The 20,601-nt window shown below is 42.6% G+C and overlaps 1 protein-coding gene across 1 annotated transcript in view; it reads left to right on the top strand.

Moving 5' to 3' along the window:
* The window catches only part of KCNAB1 (potassium voltage-gated channel subfamily A regulatory beta subunit 1), a 196,397-nt gene that overhangs the window by 101,781 nt on the left and 74,015 nt on the right, over nt 1-20,601 (top strand). The window contains exon 3 of the mRNA XM_063131470.1: nt 16,697-16,734. Coding sequence (XP_062987540.1) covers nt 16,697-16,734 — 38 coding nt within the window. The remainder of the gene's footprint in view (nt 1-16,696; nt 16,735-20,601) is intronic.

The following is a 20,601-nucleotide window of genomic DNA, read 5'->3' as shown; positions in this document are numbered from 1 at the left end:
AATGTGTTAATAATTGGTTTGGTTTAGGGGTTTGGTTTTTTTTACTTGGGAGGCATAGGACAGCTTGGCAGGCACCAAGAGAGGTGTCTGGGGACACATTTCTGTCCTTGAAAATCACAGCACCTGCTTCTGCTATAGAATATATGATCTCAGTGATAGTCATATTAAGGCAATAGCCTTCTGTGTCTTTGTTTTTCTATGGGGCTGCTTTTTCATGCCTCTCCAGATTCAAATGGCCTCTTCTCATCTTCCCGCAAATTATAATGTTATGTGTTACTTCTAGGGGTCCTTCCCATTCAGTGCTGCTGAGTACAAAGTGCCCAAGGATTTCCCCCAATGCAATCTTTGGGGCAAGTTACCCAAAGGTTTTCTTGAACTGGTCACCTTTGTTCTAGGAGGCCTGAAGTGATAGGAGGAAATGAATCTGGGGGAAGGGTGAATCTAAGACAAAAGAAGAGGTTGGCTTTTGTGGAAGGAGATTTTTGGGCAGCTGACATGAAAGGAGGGTTTTGCTTGGAGTTGTGATGTTGCAGGCTTTCATCCTGAACACACCACAAGTCTCCAGTGCCCTCCTTCTAGGAAACTGAAGTCTGAGTAAGTGCTGAAGCCCCTGCAAGTTCACCCCTCTCAGGACTGGGGTGCAGGAGTGTAATGATAATGTATTGAAGGAAAGGTCTAGATGTTCATCTAATTATTCTAATTTTGCTTTCTAATTTTAAATAAACATGCATACTTAAAAAGGGAAAAAAGTAATGGGAAAATTAACCTAGTTATCCACAGGCTCAAGCCACAGTTGTAAACTGCCCAAAGAGCCTTGGCTGTTTGGCAGTATAAATATGTAATTAAATATGTAAATAAATATGTAAATAAATAAACCATAGGCTGAAACCATCAGTTATCAGTGGGAAGAGGCAGGCTATAAAACAAGGTTGAGGAGCATGTGACCTTCCAATTGTTCTTGGATTGCAACTCCCATCAGCCCTTGCGATTGGCTATGCTGAGTAGGGCTGATGGGAGTTGCAGTCCACTAACATCTGGAGGGATACCTGTGTCATAAAAGTTTGGGGGTGGGGGAGAAGTGGCATACAATTCAGCAAGGTCTAAAGGTTTGTTCTTCAATTACTTCAAAACTGAATTACAAGAAAGCTTCATATTTAAGGACATCCATTGGGATTCTTTTCCTATATCTCCTTTTGTAGCAATGTCATTAAGACGGCATCCGCAAAAGCTCTTCTTCAGTTTCTGGTGCCCTTGACACATATACTTACAGCAGTAGGTCCACTTGACTGGTTAGAATAATCGTCACGGTGCATGGAAAAGGATCAGTGAGCTGGCTAGTTACAGAGGAATAATCCCATGTGGTCTGAGACAGATGGTGGAGGGAATGCCGCTCACTACTTTTCCTTAACGGCACAAATTGCAGTCAGTGTACAGCCAGCTATCATATGCTTTCCAGGCAATGTTGACATTAATCCTTCATATCCTTTCCCCTGGCTTCTTATGATAGGATCCCTGTTCAGTTGACAAAATCCCCTGGATAATGAATGCACGGGTCATTTTTATTGATTATTTATTACAATAAGGACATCAGAAGAGCCATGCTGGATCAGGCCAAAGGCTTACCTAGTACAGCATTCTCAATGCCTTTGAGAAGCCCACAAGCAAGACATTAATATAATAGCACCATCCTGCTTGGGTTCCCCAGAAACTGGTATTCACAGGCATGCCGCCTCTGATACTGGAAGGAATACATAGCCATCATGACTAATAGCCATTGATAGTTATCATGAATGGTAGCTGTTCATCCTTCATGAATTTCTCTAATCCTTTTTAAAAGCCGACTGAGTTGGTGGTTATCGCTACATCTTGTGGTAGCAAATTCCCTAGTTTAACTATGTGCTGTGTGAAGCACATAGTTAAACTGACCTGAATCTTTTATCTGACCTGAATCTTCCACCATTCAGATTCATGGGATGACCCCAGGTATTATGAGAGAGGGAGAGGAAGAAAAAAAAACCTTCTCCCTATCCACTTTTACTCTACCATGTGCTTCTTTAATCACCTTCTTCCTAAGCTGGGTCAACATTTACGTTGAGCTATCCATCACAACCCCAAGATATCTTTCTTGGTCAGTCACCACCAGCTCAGATCCCATCAGGGTACAATTATTTGTATCTTGCCTTTTCAGAATGCAATCCTTCCCAAGAGCCTTAAAATGAAAATACCCAAGAAACGGTATCCATATCAAACAAGATACCAGGATCCTTCCCACATGGCGGTTGGTGCTGGTGGGGCAGGGGCAGTCCAGTTTGAGCAGGAGCTGAGATTTTATTTACCCATCTCTCTCACTCTCCTGGTAGGGTGGCCACTACTGCATTGCCAAAAAAGAAAAAGAATCATCCAAAAAGAGGACAAAAGAGGAAAGCAATCTGTATAACATTTGCATATCCCAATTGGGATACAGATTTAGAAATAACTCATTAACAAGACATCTCACCCTGGTGGGGAAGACTATGCCTACTCAGTCTGCTGTCCACTTGTTAACTGTTGATGGGCAACTTTTCCTGCTCTGCCTTCTTAGGGTTGTTTCACTTCAAACCAGGTTCGGACTGGACAGCCCATCAAATAGAGGACATCTTGAAATAGAGGGCTGCCTTCTGTCAAATCTAGGATCACTCTGAAATTCATACCTTTGGAGTTTGGTTATAAAATGGGAGTTGTTTATGAAAACCTTCGCTGTGTGGAATCTGGCAGAGCTCATGTACCTCACTGTGTTGCTATGAGACATAAGCTTTTTGATGCTGTGGAATCCATAGATGAGAGTGAAAATGTAATAATCAAATATGACAGTTTCCAAGCCTTTGTATAACCTGAAATTGGATTAATTCTGAGAAAATGCATCAATTTATAGAAATGAGCAGACAGATTCATAAGTCTGCGGGACTGTAATTGAAACCTGTTCGTCCCCACAAAATCCTTACTTATTTAGATGCAGTTCTATCCTGCTCAGAGCAGGCATTACAATGAAGTAGGTTAGGAAGGATGAGAGAGCAAATGGCCAGAGTATATGTTCCAGCTGTCCCTATTTTCCAGGTAAATCCCTGGGAAATCTCTATCCCATTTTGACCTGATTTTGGCTTTTGGGGGAATGCTTTAGGGAAATGTTGTTCCTAGAGCTGACATTCAGGTTGCAGCTCCCCCCTTGGGATCTCTAGAAATCAAATTCTTGAGTGGTGTGTGTGTGTGTGTGCCTGTCTTATTTCTAATGCACATGCATGAACATGAAAGTGACATGTAGTGTGCCGTCTGCCATTTCACACATGCTGGTGGTGAGGCTCCTTTAGAATAGTTAATAACAGCAGATTGTAAAATGGGGTGTGTGTCCCCACTGCCTTTCCCATCCAGATGCCATCCAGATGTTTGGACTTCAACTTCCACCAGCCTCAGCCAGCATGGCCAATGGTCAAGAATACTGGGAGTTGTAGTCCAAAACATCTGTGTGGCACCAGGTTGGGGAAGTCTGCCGGCGCATACCTTTATCCTAATGAACAAAGTAATCAGTTCTTGGCTTTCAATTTCATCCAGGACAGGATGTTATAAAGTAAATAATGGAGTAGAGCTTCAAATAGGCTCAGGACCCCCCCCCCCCCACAAGGCTTTTTCCTGTCTTAGGCTGCCTCACCCTCTGCCCCACCAGCCACCACTGGTGAAGAACAAGACAGCACATCTTCCCCTTCCATGGGCTGAAGCCAACTGGACTGAGATTTGAATCTTATTTCAACATTAGCAAAGGGACAGCACCAGTCCAGAGGCCAGCAGGCTAGTTTAGTGGGCCCAGGGCACTAGGGGTGGAGGGAGGGCACTTACTCATAGCCCAAAAAGAGAACAAAAGAAGACAGAGATTTGCATAAAATGTGCATGTGTTAAATTGAAATGCAAACTGAGCCTGGCAAATTGAGATCCAGTGCGGTTTAGGAGTTGGAATGTTGATTATCGTGTTGTATGGAGAGTACAGTTGGTTATTTCCTTGGCCACCATTAGTTATTTCATCTGCCACAGAGTCGCAAGGCAAGAACAGTCAAAGCGGTGACTGCTGCTGCTCTAGTCCAGCTGGCAGGTTAGGTTTTTGGCAGCAATGGCTGATGGGATACTAGTGGGAAGACTGGGAGGGGAGGGAGGTGGGGATGAATGAGTCAACTCAGCATGGACTAATAGTCAACTCAATGCTGATCCTAATCCACACCACGATTGATTATTATCATGTTGCGTGGGGAGTGCCCCGTAGATAAACAACTGTGGAGTTGATTATTATCCCACTGTTGACTATCGTGTTGTCTGAATGCAGCTAATATATTTGTTTGCTCTGTGATTCCTCTCCCACTCACATTTTTTATGCACTTACAACTGTTGTCATGGTGAGAAGTTGCAGGGAAATGTTGATTAAGAGTAGGAAAAAGCTGCCCTTTGATCTTTCCCTTCTTTTCAAGGATCCAAAGCTAGACAATTAGTGGAATTTGGGGTTTTGTTTTTGAGGTGTGTGTGTGTGTGTGTGTGTGTGTATTACATAAAGCATAAATTATTGCATTAAAAAAGAGGGCTGTTTTGGCTTAATATGGGCTTTGAAAATGAAACAAATGGCTGCTTGCCATACAATTACTGAAAAGAGCAAGATGAGAGAAGGTCTAATGCCCCAGAAGTCATGGATGCACAGAAAGATGGCATCCCCAGCGGTGACTCATACATGTCCAGCGAATTGGTGGTCTTCCTCTTGCATCCCAGCCTTTCACCCCATTGCACACTGTAGTAAAGTTAGGGTGCAATCCTATGCATGATTAGAAAGAAAAAAGTCCTACAACTCCCAGCATGCCCTTGCTGGGGCACGCTAGGAGTTGTAAGACTTTTTTTCTGTCTAAACATGCATAGGATTGTACCGTTAATTGCCTTTTTTATTTCCCTTTAGCTAGCAATCAATTAGCAGTGTCAAATATTTATGGTTAGTATCTAAGCCCAGGGGCGTTTTAGTATCAACATATTTAACAGGAAGCCTGGAAGAGTCTGATATTTGGGAACAGTTTGTTACACTTGCTGTTCAAAGAAGGAAACGCTTAATCCATTAATCATTCCAAAGAGGCTCAGTAAATGAACTGCTGTTACCATGTTCCCCACCCCCACATCCTCAGTCATACACTTTGGGTGTTGGTGTTGGTGAGTTGGCTGCAATTACATGGGCATATGCAAAGCACTTTTTTAGAAGAAGAAGAAGAAGAAGAAGAGGAAGAAGAAGAAGAAGAAGAAGAAGAAGAAGAAGAAGAAGAAGAAGAAGAAGAAGGGGAGGGGAGGGGGAGGGGGAGGGGGAGGGGGATGATGATGGTGATGATGATGATGATGATGATGATGATGATGATGATTCTCTTGAATAGTTTTTATGGTACTCCTTCAGTCCCTATTGAAATGCTGCTGCAGAATACATAATTCATGAGAAGGAAGTGAATACTGTTGAAGCAATATTATTATTATTATTATTATTATTATTATTATTATTATTATTTATTTATATAGCACCATCAATGTACATGGTGCTGTACAGAGTAAAACAGTAAATAGCAAGACTCTGCCGCATAGGCTTACATTCTAATAAAATCATAATGAAACAATAAGGAGGGGAAGAGAATGCCAACAGGCACAGGGTAGGGTAAGCAGGCACAGGGTAGGGTAAAACTAACAGTATAAAGTCTGCACAACATCAAGTTTTAAAAGCTTTAGGAAAAAGAAAAGTTTTTAGTTGAGCTTTAAAAGCTGCGATTGAACTTGTAGTTCTCAAATGTTCTGGAAGAGCGTTCCAGGCGTAAGGGGCAGCAGAAGATTGTGCGAAGCATTTTACTTTTCATGTGATCTTAGGTATCTTTGTCTGTTGTGCTTGGGAGGTGGGGATATTCAAGGATTTCATTTGGTCCCCGCTTTGAAGCGAACTGACATGATTTACAGAAAGCTCCATCCGATGAGCGTTTTACTGCACGCTCGTTACTGGGCACTCACAGATTGCTCACATGATGCCGTCTGCCTCTCGCCCGTCTTCCGCCCCTTCTGGCCATTATTGCGCTGCAAAAAAACCCTCATAAAGTCCAGTTGCTGCTCTCTCCTACCGGACTGAATGGGGCTAATTGCTTCCTGTTTTGTGGGAGCGGCGACAGAAGAAGTGACGGGAGCCGCGCATTTGACTAGATGTGATGGAGCTTAAAATGTGTGGATCAAAATAGAGCTATACTTCAGATGTTGCACTTCTCCAGGTTTTGTAATGCACTTCACAGTTAAAACAAAGTACCAAGTTTTGTATAAAAAGGAGTATGTTAGGATAACATACATTTAGAAATGTGTATTTTGTGAAGACTTACAGTTAAAAAGTGTATTTAAATGCAAATTTCTGTATTCCCCTGCATTAATAAATCACATATTAGTACAGAAATGGAACAGAACCAAATGACTGAACACAGGCAAAACAGACACAGAACAGAAATAAGCTAATACATCCACCTATAGCTGTAGGATTCTTCTTGTGGCTCTTCTGGGTTTAGGCTCCTTGTAGGAAGAGTGAGTTCTTAATGCAATTAAACATCTGCAGCTACCAATTTTAAATGAAAATACATTAGAGACATTTTAAATTGTTTTATATCTACATTCTATATTATTCTAATGTTTCCTGGGTTATGTAGTTCATAACAGCATTAACAACAGTTCTAGCAGCAGTGGTTTGGTTTCCTTTAGTCTTCCTGATACCAATACCTGCCCAGGTGCTGAAGTCACATTTTTGCCCCTGCCCCCATCACCTGTTTTGCTCCAGGTGATCATTTGCAGGAGGGACTCAGCTGTGGGGCCCTGAACTTCAGCCCCCAAATCCAGCTGCAGCTGTACTACACTGGCTTCGACAAGAAGCCAGTGTGTTACACCTGGAGTTAAACAGTTCTTTAACATAATTCAGTGACGCATCCTTGCTCCAATGTCTTAAGGCTTTCAACATGAAGAGGGGAGGAGACGATGTTGTCATTAGCAAAAATGGTGGAGTTTTATAAACATTATGTGATGCTATAATTAATGTAGAAACTAAGAGACAAGATAAAAGGAAACATCACCACCATGGGGTGGTCCCTACAGTGTCAGGAAAAAAGCAATACAGAATATGTGAAATAACCTTGTTCTGTTCCTCCCACTACTCCCCACCACCACACCACCCCTAGGAATGCCTGGTGTGTGAAAAACGATATCCTTAATCCATTAATATTTCTAGTTTTTCCTTTGATTTTTAAATTGCACTTTTATCTCTCGACCTGGTTTTTAAAGCTGGCTGTTTTCAGTCTGTGGCATGATTCTAGGGTAGCTTTGTTTGTTATTCCAGTGATTTTATACTTGTGCCATTTAGTTGAGCCTTAATCCTGAATCTTACAAAATTGCCATGCTATGGGAAATCCTTGTGTGCGCACAGGTGTCTCAGTCATTGGACATGTTTGGATAACCATTGAATCAAGGATCCCGGGATTAAACCTGTCAAATTCAGCTCACTTACACCAGAACAATCTCGTTTACTGCAGACATATTTCGTAGGACTGATATGAAATTATTATTTCGGCCTGAACTTGAAGTCACTAGAGAACGAGATTGAGGGTATTCAGACATTACAGTAAACCATGGTTGTGAGAATATTTGAACTGTGATTTGCAATCCTAATTTGTGGACAATTAATGGTTTGCACAAATCATAATTTTCAAGGTTCAGACTAAATAACTAGCTGAGATGGGGTGGGGTGGGGGAGTGAGCCCAAGGCTCGTGCCAATTCAGAAAGCTAAACCATGGTTTAGTGTTACACCTGAATATGTAATTACCAATGTGTGGGAAGGAACCTGAAATGGAAATTCTATAAAATAAGAAATAAGCTGATAAGAAATGAAATGGCAGTTTGGTGTCCTGCTTCAGTGATTTTCCTGCATATGTGGGTCCTTTAAAATACACACATACACACACACACACACACACACTCACACGCTCATGATTCCTGTTCAAGTTCAAGCAGTTGCTCCATTCACTCTAATAGAAGAAGAAGGTTCATATGAACACTGCAAAGGCTGAGCTTCCCCTTCCACTGAAGTGAATGGGGAAGCCTGCGGTGCATTAAAGCAGTCATGGAGCTGTGGATATGGAACACTTGTGTAAGAGAGAGAAATACCTGTTTTTCACATCTTTTTACCCTGTTATCTTTCCAAAGACCTGGATTTGCTTAAAGGTTGTTTTCTTTTCTTTAAAACATAACCAACAAATAAGCACTTTAGATTATTTAAGAGTGCTTCATTCTTCAGCAATGCAACACTTACAACTGGTGTGCTTCCATGCTCTCTGTTTCCCTGACTAGCTTGAGTCTGGTGTAGTTTCTGGTTTGTTCCCTCCTGGGCTGCAGACATTTCTCAGACAGCCTCAAGATAGACATGGAGGTTCACTGTATGCCAACTGCATGATCAGGACAAACTACTGCAAAGATGGCCCATCGCAAATGGTTATTTATTTATTTATTGCATTTTTATACCACCCAATAGCCGAAGTTCCCTGGAAGGCATGCTAAGGACATGCACCAGAAGATCCAAAAATGAGCTTCTGCCACTATTCAGTGCAGAATTATTTGTAAAACCATTCTGCTGTTCCACTCAAGACAGTAACTCAGACAGGATCTAAACTACTGCTTTATTGAAGTGAAATGACAACTGTTGGGGGCCAGGACACTTTCCATATACCATTTTCAAACTGCTTTCATAGTGTTATATCCTGCTTGGTATATACCTGGCCCTGTTCTGGTCTGAGCAGAAGCCCACAGGCAGCAACCACATTAGACAAGGCAGGCCAGAGGTCGTGTCAGCCAGGAGTGCTCTGAATGAGCAATTTGCTCCAACAAGGTCTGAGACCACACTGAAGACCCACTTGTACCCTGGATACATTTCGTGGCTATGGGCAATTCCCAAATCCATCAGCTGCCCATCTTCATATGGTAATAACAAAGGGTTTGAAGCAACCTGAAAGTCACAAGGTAGATATTTCAAACACCGATAGTTCTGTTTGAGAAGTGAATTGTTGGTTCCTCCCTGGTCTTGGTGAGAGCTCTATGGGCATAGAAATATATGGGCTGCTGTGAGGGCTTTTGAGTGAAATGTGGTGTGATAAAAATAAGTCAATGGGATGGGGCCAAAGCTCAGTGGAAGAACACAAGCCTTGGACAACAGGTCCCAGGTTCAATCACAGCATCTCCACTTACATAAGTGATGGGGAAGACATGTGTCCGAGAGGTGGAGATAATACCAGACTAAATGGACAAGTAGTCTGAAGTGGCAGAAAGCCGCTTTTTATGCTCCTAAATAGAGCTCTGTTTCACTGCCATGCAACCAAGAATAGCCATGTTTTCTCCACTGGCAAATCAGCAGGCTGTATCTTTCTTTTAGTAGGTATAACACCCAAAAAGGAAAGTAATCCACTCGTACGCTTGCTCTTTGGGCCCTGGGATTTTCATATTCCTGCTTGTGGACAAAAGCATTTGCAATTTATCTGTGACCTGAAAGCTTGAACACTTTGAACGCCTAGTTCAAAAGCATTCGTTCTTTTGCGTTGCATATCAGTTGCTTTAAGGTTTACCCAGTTGCTCTGGTAACACGTTGCTTTAGAAATAAATATACTGGAAATGATTGGAGAAGAAGATGTCTTCAAGGAAGGATTGCATGCACTTTCAAAGAGAAGGAAGGAATCCTTGAAAGTAATATTGTGAATTGGAAAAAATATGAGCTCTGTGGGCACTTGTTTTGCCACCGTCACATTGCTGTAGTTTGATCTTTATGCCTCTTTAGCCCATGTGGGCTCAGATTTGTCACAAGTCAACTGCCAATGGCACTCTGTTATCCATCTATCTAGGGACTAAATTAGTATATCTTAAACAGTAAAAATATTGAAATACATAAAAAGACTAGGAGAAGAAAAAGAGTCTAAGACTAAGCATGGAAAAGATAGCAGTGTGAATGCCAGGTGAGCTTCCCTTGGGCGACCATTCCATTCCTAAGGCAACACCACCAAAAAAAGCCCTCTGTTTTGTTTGCCACCCTCTTAGCTTCAGAATGACAGAGCACCTGAAGAAAGTCTTTTGTGGATAACGTTAAGGCATGGGTAGTTACATATGGAAGGAGGTGTTCCATCAGGTGCTGAGATCCTGTCCAGCACCACCACAGCCTTGCCTGGCTCTGAAGAGGAGAATTAGGGCTTCTTATCATCTGCATGCTGAAGACAACACACTCCAAATCACTTGGCCAAAGAGCCAAACTGACGCTGCTAAGCCGAAGATGTTGCTCAGGAGCAATCATGTCAACTGCCCAAGCCATCACTGTATTCCACCAGTCAGACAGGGCTTCAGCAGGAGTGCCAGCCATGCCACCCGAAAAATGCCCTAGAGCCCTCTGGAATCTGTTGGAACACAACAACCTCCAGGGGTGGACCATCCAAATAGGTCCTCCGCTCCTGCAAAGGGAGCTTTTTCTCAACTGTTTCATCGCCTTCAGCTCCCCAGAAAATGAGGAAGGCAATTTGATAGCTTCATCCCACATACCTGTTTCCCTCGAATTATCCCCTATAGCACCAAGCTGTCACCTTTGTTGTTGTTGTTAGCTAAATCACACCCCGGGCGGCAGCGCTCCTAAGATCCTTTGCATACCAGGAAATGGGTTTAAGGGGGGAAATTTAAAAAATCATAAAAAACCAACAGATGGCCCAATCTGATTCAAATTTGGTATGCTTAAAGCTCTCCTTAATAGCTATTACTGTGCCAATTTTTGATGTCTTTATCTTTAAAACTTACGCAGATGTTAGCATCTGTTTAATTTTTCTTTAAACATATCAAATCCTGCTCCTGCACCCCAGCCCAGCCCACCCCGTGGCCGCTCAGAAAACAACAAATGATTCGCTCCAAAACTAGTAGCAAAATAGGTTGGTTCTTTTGCCTTTATAGCACAATTAAAACAGGATGCATGGGAGTACTTCATAGTCAAAGCAGATTATAAGCTGGAAAACTTCCGAGTACTTCACAATAAAAGCAGATTATAAGATGGAAAACTTCAGAGTCCTTTGCACTTAATTCGCAGTGATTGCACAGTATAATGCTGGTACGATAAAGCTCAGACTCTGCTAAGCACGAGAGAGCAAAAACTTAACATGTATAATAGCACTTTGAATTCCCCAAAGTACTTCATAGTACAAGTACAACAGATTTCTTCAAAGATCTCTGTTGTGGAGGTCCCAGTAATCTCCACTACAGCTTCTGAAGGTAGTTGAATATCATACCCCAATATTACAGATGAGAGACCTGATATTGCCAATGAAGATTATGGCAAGGGTGACATTTGAACCCTGGAGTTTCTGGTTCATATCTCACTTTCTTAGTCCCAATGTGCTACACTAGCTCTTACAATACCCAATTTTCTATATATGATCAATGTACATTTTTTAAAGCAAAATCTATCAGTATAAAGGTTAAATTGTTAACAATTAATTGCTTGTTTCAAGGTAAGAGATTATTTAGGGGTCATGAGTAGATTATGAAATAATACATACATACACAGTGATTCATTTTAGTCAACCCAAATCTAGCTGTGCAGCTGGATATTGGAGTATGCAGATTGTATCATATTAGCACTGTGAATTTGCCTTGAAGCTGTTGGCCATTGCTAGAATAAACAGCAGAACTCCGTCAGGGAAAGAGGCTGTACACATTAGAAACATACAGATGAAATATTTCAACATTCATGCTAATCTCCATATGCCTTATTATTTCAGCATTTTGCCTTTCCTCTCTCCCATCCTCTCTGGGCTATATATTCTTGCATCTATGCACTCTCATCTTAAATATAAAAGGAAAATAAAAACTGGAATCCACAAAGTAGACCCATTATTCCGTTGAATTTTTCTTCCCCTGTGGCTTAGCATCCAAACAGTAAGAGACTTTTAAAAGTTTACTTTAAGGAGTTCAGTCAGAAGGTTTCTTCATAAGGTTAACAACATAATTTTAACTCACTGATTTAATAATAAAACCATTGAGGCTTTGAAATGTGAGTGTATTTCTCAGATCATCTTTAATCAGTTATACAGATGACTTGGCTTCCTGAATTAATTTCATTGATATCTTTTGAGGAGTGTGTGTCTTCTTTTGGTCTCTATTTTTGCTAAGCTTTGTAAAACGCATGGCAAGCCACCGGGTATGTACAGTATATGCAGAGAAGTAACACAAAAGAAACAGAATAGTGTAGCACTATTTTCCTAATGAAAATTGATATTCAGAAAACTTGTTAATTAATGAGTGTTCTCAGAAAGCATATGCAGACAAGGGAACGAGGTTGAACAGAAAGTGTGTTAGAGATGGGAAGCTAATTCAGGTCTTCGCCAGGTGCAATATTTGTATAATTAAAGCCTTATGAGTAATACTGTAGAAGAAAAGTATGTCTTTGGATATATCTGGCATAGAGATGGGAAGGCCTGGAATGCCCCCCACCCCGGGAAAAAAATATGGCAGGGGGAGCTTTTATTTGGAGGAGTATTTGGGGTTGGGAGGGTTAATTGGAAAAATTGAACAGCTTTGGATTATGAAATATTTTCTTTTAGAATTTAAGACAAAGCATTTATATTTTGTTACCCAACCTTTACTCTCCACAAAATGATTGTGTAACTATGTTACAAGAACACTTTTACAAAAAGACTAGGAAATAATGAAGCCATGGGGGGGGGGGGAATGTGTTTTGTTTTGTTTTGTTATTCTCTCTGTAAGATTCACATCATTGTTAGTTCTTTCATTCCTTATTAAACTTATTGATCTAAAGTATATTTTACTGATCGATATTTATGCTCAGTTTCCCAGCATATGCGTGGAGTCACCATTGTGCATTTTTTTTATAGTAAATGTGCATCTTGGCAGTTTGGGTTCCGTTCTGTAGAGTCCTAGGCTTCTGATGTATGTTGCAGTTATTTAATATAGTTCTAATAATTACAAATGTACTAAGTGAGTTTACTTTTAAAAGTTTTAAACTACAATGATGATTTTAATAACTTTAGGAATACAAAATAGCCCTAAAATAGCCCTCCCCAACCTGCCGTCCGGATATTTTGGACTACAGTATATAGCATTCCTGACCTTTGGGAAGGGGGAGTCCTGGGGTGGGGGCTTATTTTATTAAGCTTTTCCCACCTTCCCACATCAAGTCGAGCCCTGATACAGGCACATTAACACATAACACATTTCTGAGTTGGCAGGCTGGAGGTTGCTTTGTAACTGTGACTGAATCCAAGTGACATGGTAACTAGGTAACAAAGAGCAGAGGACAATGTTTTATATAATTCCCATTTTTCACACTTCAGCACGCTCTGCTCTTCCACATCACATTGATGTGTAAACTCGAGTGGTGAGAATAGAAACAAAGGCTGTTTAAGCGTTTACTTATCAACAAGCTATGATACTTTCCAACTCTACATATATAAGAAATAAAGGACAGCCCCTGCCCAAAAAAGAATCTCCCTGATACTTAACAGCATATTACAAAGCTGCACGTTAAAAAAAGAAAAGAAAGAAAAAAGGAAGGGACGTCCTTTCATGAATGACTCAGGCAGCCTTCTCCAGCCTGATGCCCTCCAGATGTGTTTGACTGCAATTCCCATTATCCCCAGTAGTGCAAACACCTAGAGGGGACCAGGTTGGGGAAAGCTGGAGTAGGGTATTAGGGAAACCTAATACCAGAGCTCACAATTTCACAACATCCCAGAATCTCAACATCCCAAAATCTTCGTTCTTGGGGAATGAGATTATGAGATTTTGTGTACCTCAATAAAAATAAATGCATTATTGTTGTTACATTTATAGCACACCTTTCCCCCTCTTTTTTTAAGAAACAGATGACTGAGTGTGCAACCCTATGCATGTTTAGACAGGAAAAAAGTCCTGCAACTCCCAGCATTAACTTGGTTCATGGTTTAATTTGTTTTAACTGTGCATATTTATTGTTTTATACTGTATGCTTTTATCTGTGTGCCGCTCTGAGATCTTAATGATATAGGGTGGGATATAAATGTTTTAAATAAATAAATAATAATTTCCCAGCCAGCCAGCCCAGGAATTATGGGTGTGTGTTTTTGTTTAAACATGCATAGGATTGTGCCCTAAGAAATTCATTAGATGTTGTTGTTGTTGATTATGATGGTGATGATGATGATGATGTCTCCAGCTTTACAAAGCCAGGAAATTTGAAGCTTAGGCTGATTAACAGACATGCCCGACAATCAGTAATGATGTTATGTGATGTCACAACTTTTGCTTGCTTACCGCTTACCCTCCATGCACCCACACTTTTCAAGCCTTCAGCCCCAAATCCAGATGGGGAGGATGGAGTGCCTGTGACCAGCAAAGATGATTCACTTTGTCCTGGTCCTGTTTGCTTTATGAAGCATCTGAGCTTTGTAAGAGTGCTGCTGCTGACAGTGACTGGGGGTGGGGTGCTGGGGAACGTGGCAAGAGGATGCTGTTGCAACCATGTCCTGCTTGTGGGTCCCTGGTCGACAGCTGGTTGGCCCCTATGTGAACCAAGTGCTGGACCAGATGGACCCTTGGTCTGATCCAGCAGGGCTCTCCTTATGTTCTTAAGGGGTGCTGACAATGCCAGATATGAAAAATGCCCCCCCCCCAATATTTTAAAATAATCTACCCATTTCATATATATTTTAAGAGGCTTGGCAGTGTGGGTCAGGGTAAGCGGTAGGGTCCAGTGGAGGCAGGGCTCCGAGGGACACAGAACTAACACTTTTTTATTAGCAGGGACACTGGCATCATCCGCCATCGCCCTGAGACGTTCCTGTCCCCTCTGGGCTTAGCTGCAATCCTCACAGGAGCTGGAGCCAAGTGGGGGTTGGAATGAATTTCCCCAGCCCCATTGTATCTGGGGTGGCTTAGCTCTGAATGGGCAATTAAGATCTATTGGCCTTTCTAAAGACCTGCTCCTGCTGGAGACGGAAACTGTTGGGGTTGTTGATATGGATCAACCCAGCTGCCTGCATTTTGGGCCTCTCCTTGGGGTCGTGGCTATGGGGACTATCATGATGAGTGCCTGTGCTTCACAATTTACCACTGCGCCATGGAGCTGTTTCATCTACCCTGACAGCCAAAACTAGGGTGACCCTATGGAAAGGAGGACAGGGCTCCTTTATCTTTAATAGTTGTATAGAGAAGGGAATTTCAGCAGGTGTCATTTGTATGCATGCAACACCTGGTGACATCCCCTCTTCATCACAACAGTTAAAGCTGCAAGAGCCCTGCCCTCTTTTAAATCTGGACATTCTAGTATATCTCCTGCAGTTTTAAACACTGTGGCATTTAGCTAGCATTCATGAAATGTGACCTTAATGTAGGGTTTCCAAAGAGGATAAAGGTTTTTCATTAAATGTGCATGTACTAGTGTATATGTACAGATTAGGATGGCCGTATGAAAAGGAGGACAGGGCTCCTGTATCTTTAACAGTTGTGTAGACAAGGGAATTTCAGCAGGTGTCATTTGTTTATATGGAGAACCTGGTGAAATTCCTTCTTCATCACCACAGTTAAAGGTGGAAGAGCTATACTAGAGTGACCAGATTTAAGAGAGGGCAGGGCACCTGCAGCTTTAACTGTTGTGATGAAGAGGAAATTTCACCAGGTTCTCCATATATACAAATGACACCTGCTGAAATTCCCTTTTCAATACAACTGTTAAAGATACAGGAGCCCTGTCCTCTTTTTATATGGTCACCCTAGTACAGATGCAAATTTAGAAATAATTGGTAATTATAAATATAGCCTGTGTAACTATAGTGGGGAGGATTGTGGCCAGGTGACCCGTGTGCCTGCTCTGTCTACTGTTGTCCAGGTGCTAAATGTTGTTGGGCAATGTCAAGGCCTCTGATCTCCCCTTCTAATGGTTCTTTGACTTTAAAGCGGACTTGGCTTGACAGCACATGAAATAGAGGACACATTCAAATACAGGACTGTCCTCTTCCAATTCTCCAAAATAGAGGACTGCCCTCTGTAAAGTAGAACACTTGGCCACCCTACCCCCAATTTAGGATTGCTATGTCGAGCTGCAAACTTACGCCCACTGGAAATGAGCCCCACTGAATGCAATCAGACATTTCTGAATGATGGTGTAGCCTCATACATGTCTTTGTCCATACCCCCCTCAGACAGTCTGCATGGAGCAGTCATGGGGAGGGGGGAAGCTGAGGTGCCGTCTAATCAAATCTAGCTTCAAGATCTTCCGGTGCGCTCATCTATTTTCATACTGGCTTAACCATGGCTAATTGCTAACAAGAAAAGTGCACCCACTGACAGTAATCTCTTCCTATCAAGACAGTTCATCCATGTCCTATTCAGAAGGGAAAAACTTCCACCTAGTTATGACAAAGCTTTTTAAACAATGAAAGCACAGGGCCACTGTAGCTTGTCGGCCAATTAAATTGAAAGCATTCATCGTCCTTGGAGGACGTTCTCATTAGAAAATCGCTCAACGAACAAATCAGCTTCAGGAGATTCCCTAAGGGGAAAGAATCCTAATTATAATGTGTTTTGTATATCAAAGGAAAGCCCTAAAGAGTAACAAATCATTGTGTTTCTTTCCAGGGACATGGGTCACGTTTGGAGGTCAAATTTCAGATGAGGTAAGCAATGTTTCATTTAACTATGATTTATAAAACAGGATTTGGATGATATCTATAATTTTAATTAAAAGTCAAGTCACAGATGCCGGAATAAAGTGAATCTATTCCTGTCACAGGAAACGGCAAAGACTGATCATCCATAGGAGCAAAGCGTTTGTACATCTTGTGGATTTCAGAACAGCCTCGCCGTTTTCAGAACTCGGCATTTGATGCACGGGAGCTTATATCTCCTGCATTGAGATGATACCGCTGCCCAGCTAAAAATAATTTTAAAAATGGCAAGCAAACAGGGGCCCCAAAAGAAAGAAATGCATGGGCCAATGACCGTGATGCCAAGAAAACGTGTTTGAAAAGCTAACATACTGTGGTGGTTAAGAGAATAAGTTGTGAGCCAAAAAGCGTGGGTTCAAATCTCAATTCAGCCATGGACTCGAATGATGATCTTTGCCCCAAATTTCATGTGAACAGTTCCATTCTATGCTACGCTGGTGAGACCTCACTTTGAATACTGTGTCCGATTCTGGGCACTGCACTTGAAGAAGGATTCAGAGTAAATGGAATGAATTCAGAGAAGGGCAACAAAGATGATCAGGGGACTAGAAATTAAGGGCATGTGTACATGGGGCGATATCCTGGGGATCGTCCCTGGATCTTTCTGTGTGTATCCACATGACACACAGGGGATTTCAGGAGCAGAGAGGGAAGATCCCTGCATTTCCCCAGGATATTACCCTACACTTTTTCCCCATTTTTTCCCACGGTCCCAGGATGATCCCAAGACCGCAGGACATGTGGGTGGTCATCCTGGTTTGTCCTGGCTCCTCGTGAGTAAATGCAAGGAGCAGAGAACTGGGCACTGGGCACGGAGCTCTTCAGGAGCTCCATGCCCATCAGGGGTGGGGTGGGGTGAGCAGGATTATTATCATTATTGTTAGAAATATGGCAGGTTCTTGTCCCTGACCTTAGGTATGAAAGACGAGCGTAGAAAACACTGCAGAGGACACCACATATCAGTATACTGAGGTGCGACTCGAACAGGGTCGGACCCTGATCAGAGCTTGCACACAACTTTTATTCACATGAGGTCAGCTGACAACAAACAGAAAAGGGGGTGGGATAAAGGGGGTGGGATACACAAAGAAAAAGGGGAGTGGGATACTTTTACACAACCTGTGTACGAGAGGAGTGGGATACATTTCTAAACAGGATACCTTTACCTAGTCCCATCCCCCTTCCCTGCCATTCCACATCTCTCTGGAATGTGTGAGTCAGCTACTTCCTCTTGCAGGGTCTACAGAAAGCACAAAGGGCATCTTAAAACTCAATTAACCCTTTCATTTCCTACAATTATTTTAAAAAACCACTCACTGTTTGATGGAGCGCTCCTGTGCTCATTTTCAGTAAAACAAAAAAAGAAAATGGTGGGCGCAACGTCCTCCTTCCTCCTGGGACGTCGTGTGCCGCGGACTGAGGGGGAGGATCTCATGATTAGCATATCGTGAGATCTCCCCCTTCCCTCCCAGAAAGCCAGAAGGTCTAGACATGCCCTAAGTCTCATGAGGAAAGAATGAAGGAACTGGGTATGTTCAGCCTTGAGAAGAGAAAACTGAGGCAGGGATATGAGAGCACTCAAGGTGTGTCACACAGAAGGGGGCCGCAACCTGTTCTCTATCACTCAAGACAAGGGATGTCATGAGCACTTGACTCTGTCCAGGAGTCCGCCGCACTCTCCAGCATCTACACACACCCTGGACCCAGTCAGGCGCCTGTGGCATGCTCACAGACTTGCACTCTGAGCACCCAAGAGGCCCAACAAGTGCCCAGCAGCTGTGTGCCCTCATCCAGAGCCTCCATTGTGCATATTTTCCCCCATTGCATAAATGGAAGCTGTAAAGGCCCTATTAATGAAACGGGGGGGAAATGTGCAGATCCTGAAGCCTCCATTGTTGCACACAATGGGGGTGTTAGAAATTGCGCATTTCCCGCGTTGCATAAATGGCATCTTTCCAGAGTGAAGATGGACAGCTGCCAAGCACTCATTGCGCCTTGACAAACCTCAAAGGAACCTCACACAGCCTGACTAGTGGGGGTGGCAGCACCATTGTGAGCGTCGGATACAGAGAGTTTGCCCATCCCTACTCAAAACTGTAGGACACAAAATAATGGGCTTAAGTTACAGGAAGGCAGATTTCAGTTGAACATCAGGAAAAATCATCCTAAAAGTCAGAGCAGCCAGATAGTGGAACCAACGGTCTAAGGAGGTGGTAGGCACGCTACCACTGGTGGTACTCAAGGGTCAGGGATGCTTTAAACTGAATTCCTGGTCAAACTTTGCATGCACATTCCAGGTGTAATTTGTAGAAATTGCTGTTTATGAAAAAAAAATTAAAAAAATTAAAAGTTGGATTTCTGGAAGAAACCCACAGCCCGGCAAGTTCAAAAATAGTGGCATTTCCTGACCACAGACATCACCATCTATAGCCCACCAGATTCAGCCAGTGTCCATCCATGACTCGCTAAGTCCCACCTCTTCCCATTACATTCTGCCAGACTCCGTCTATAACTTCTTGAGTCCTGCTGTGATTCCACCCTGGACATGCTGGATTCTGCCTTGGCTCTGCCTGTCCAGCTCTACTCCATTTCCACATAGAGGATGATCTGTTTTGAAATTAAAAAAATGGCAACCCAAGTAGCACTTCACTCTAGGGTGGTGGCAATTGGAACACATTAGGATAGTTTCCAAGATTATATTTTAAGGGTGCAATCCTACGTGATCCACCCTAGGTACTTGTAAGCCTCCAAATTCCGAGGCTTATGAGTATCCAATGTAGAGCGGGAGTTGCGTTGCACCCCCCACTCTGCATTTAAGCTAGACAGCCATCTTAAACTGTCTAGTGGAGGCTTCGGGGAGAGGGAAGGAAGAAAGCTGGGGCATCCATAGGATATGTCATATGGTTGCCACCCCAGTCTCCTCCCCTCCCGGTCCCTGGGAATGTCCCCTTTTCCTGCTCCGTTTTCTGAGCATGTAGAGGTAGCCAGTGCGGTTCTCTCCTCACCAGCTACAAGGGGGAAAGGCGAGGAGTATGGTTTCCTGACTTTGAGGTTGAAGCCCTGTTTCTGACCTTGGAGCCAAGAAACAGAAATAACCTATGTCCCCCAGACGTAGGACATGGGATTTCTCCCTCAGCCAGACAAGGATGGCATTTCCTCCAGAGAATGGGTAGTAGCTTTTGTTAATTACATTTTAACTTCTCATGCCCTTAAGAGATAGTCTTGAGATATACTAGGGTGGCCACTTACGGGTCTACAGAAAAGAGGAACTGTGTCATTGGAAAAGAGGACAACAAAAATGCATGTGCAAATTTAGAAATAATGGCTATAAACACATTTCTCCATAGTGGGGAAAACTGGGAACAGGTTGCCTGTGTGCCCACTCAGTCTGCTCTCCAGACAAAGAGCCCCATCAGACAAGTGTTTTATTGCACGCTCATTACTGGGCACTCACAGTTTTTCACAGGTCCCTCTCACAACGTCATCTGCCTCCCTCGTGCCTCCCACCCTTTCTAGCCTTTTTCACATGACAAAAAACCACCCCAGTAAGTACGACTTACTTTTAAAGATGAAAGTTGTCGCTATCTCCTGCTGTGTACAGTAGAAGCAGCGCAATCAAAACAGCCCACTGAATGGACCACGTGTACATTATTTACTTCCTCTTTCAAAAGAAGAAGTAATGAGGGACAATTGTGTGGGCAGAGAAGTGACAGTAAGGAAACGTGATTTTCCCTATGTGATGACACTCAAAGTTAACTGTTGTTGTTTTTTTAATATTTTTATTTTCTACACTATATAAACATACAACATTACAAT

Source organism: Elgaria multicarinata, chromosome 8 (genome assembly GCF_023053635.1).
Source record: "Elgaria multicarinata webbii isolate HBS135686 ecotype San Diego chromosome 8, rElgMul1.1.pri, whole genome shotgun sequence".
Lineage (NCBI taxonomy): Eukaryota > Metazoa > Chordata > Lepidosauria > Squamata > Anguidae > Elgaria > Elgaria multicarinata.
Note: the sequence above shows the minus strand (reverse complement) of the source record. Positions and strands in the feature narration are given on the sequence as shown.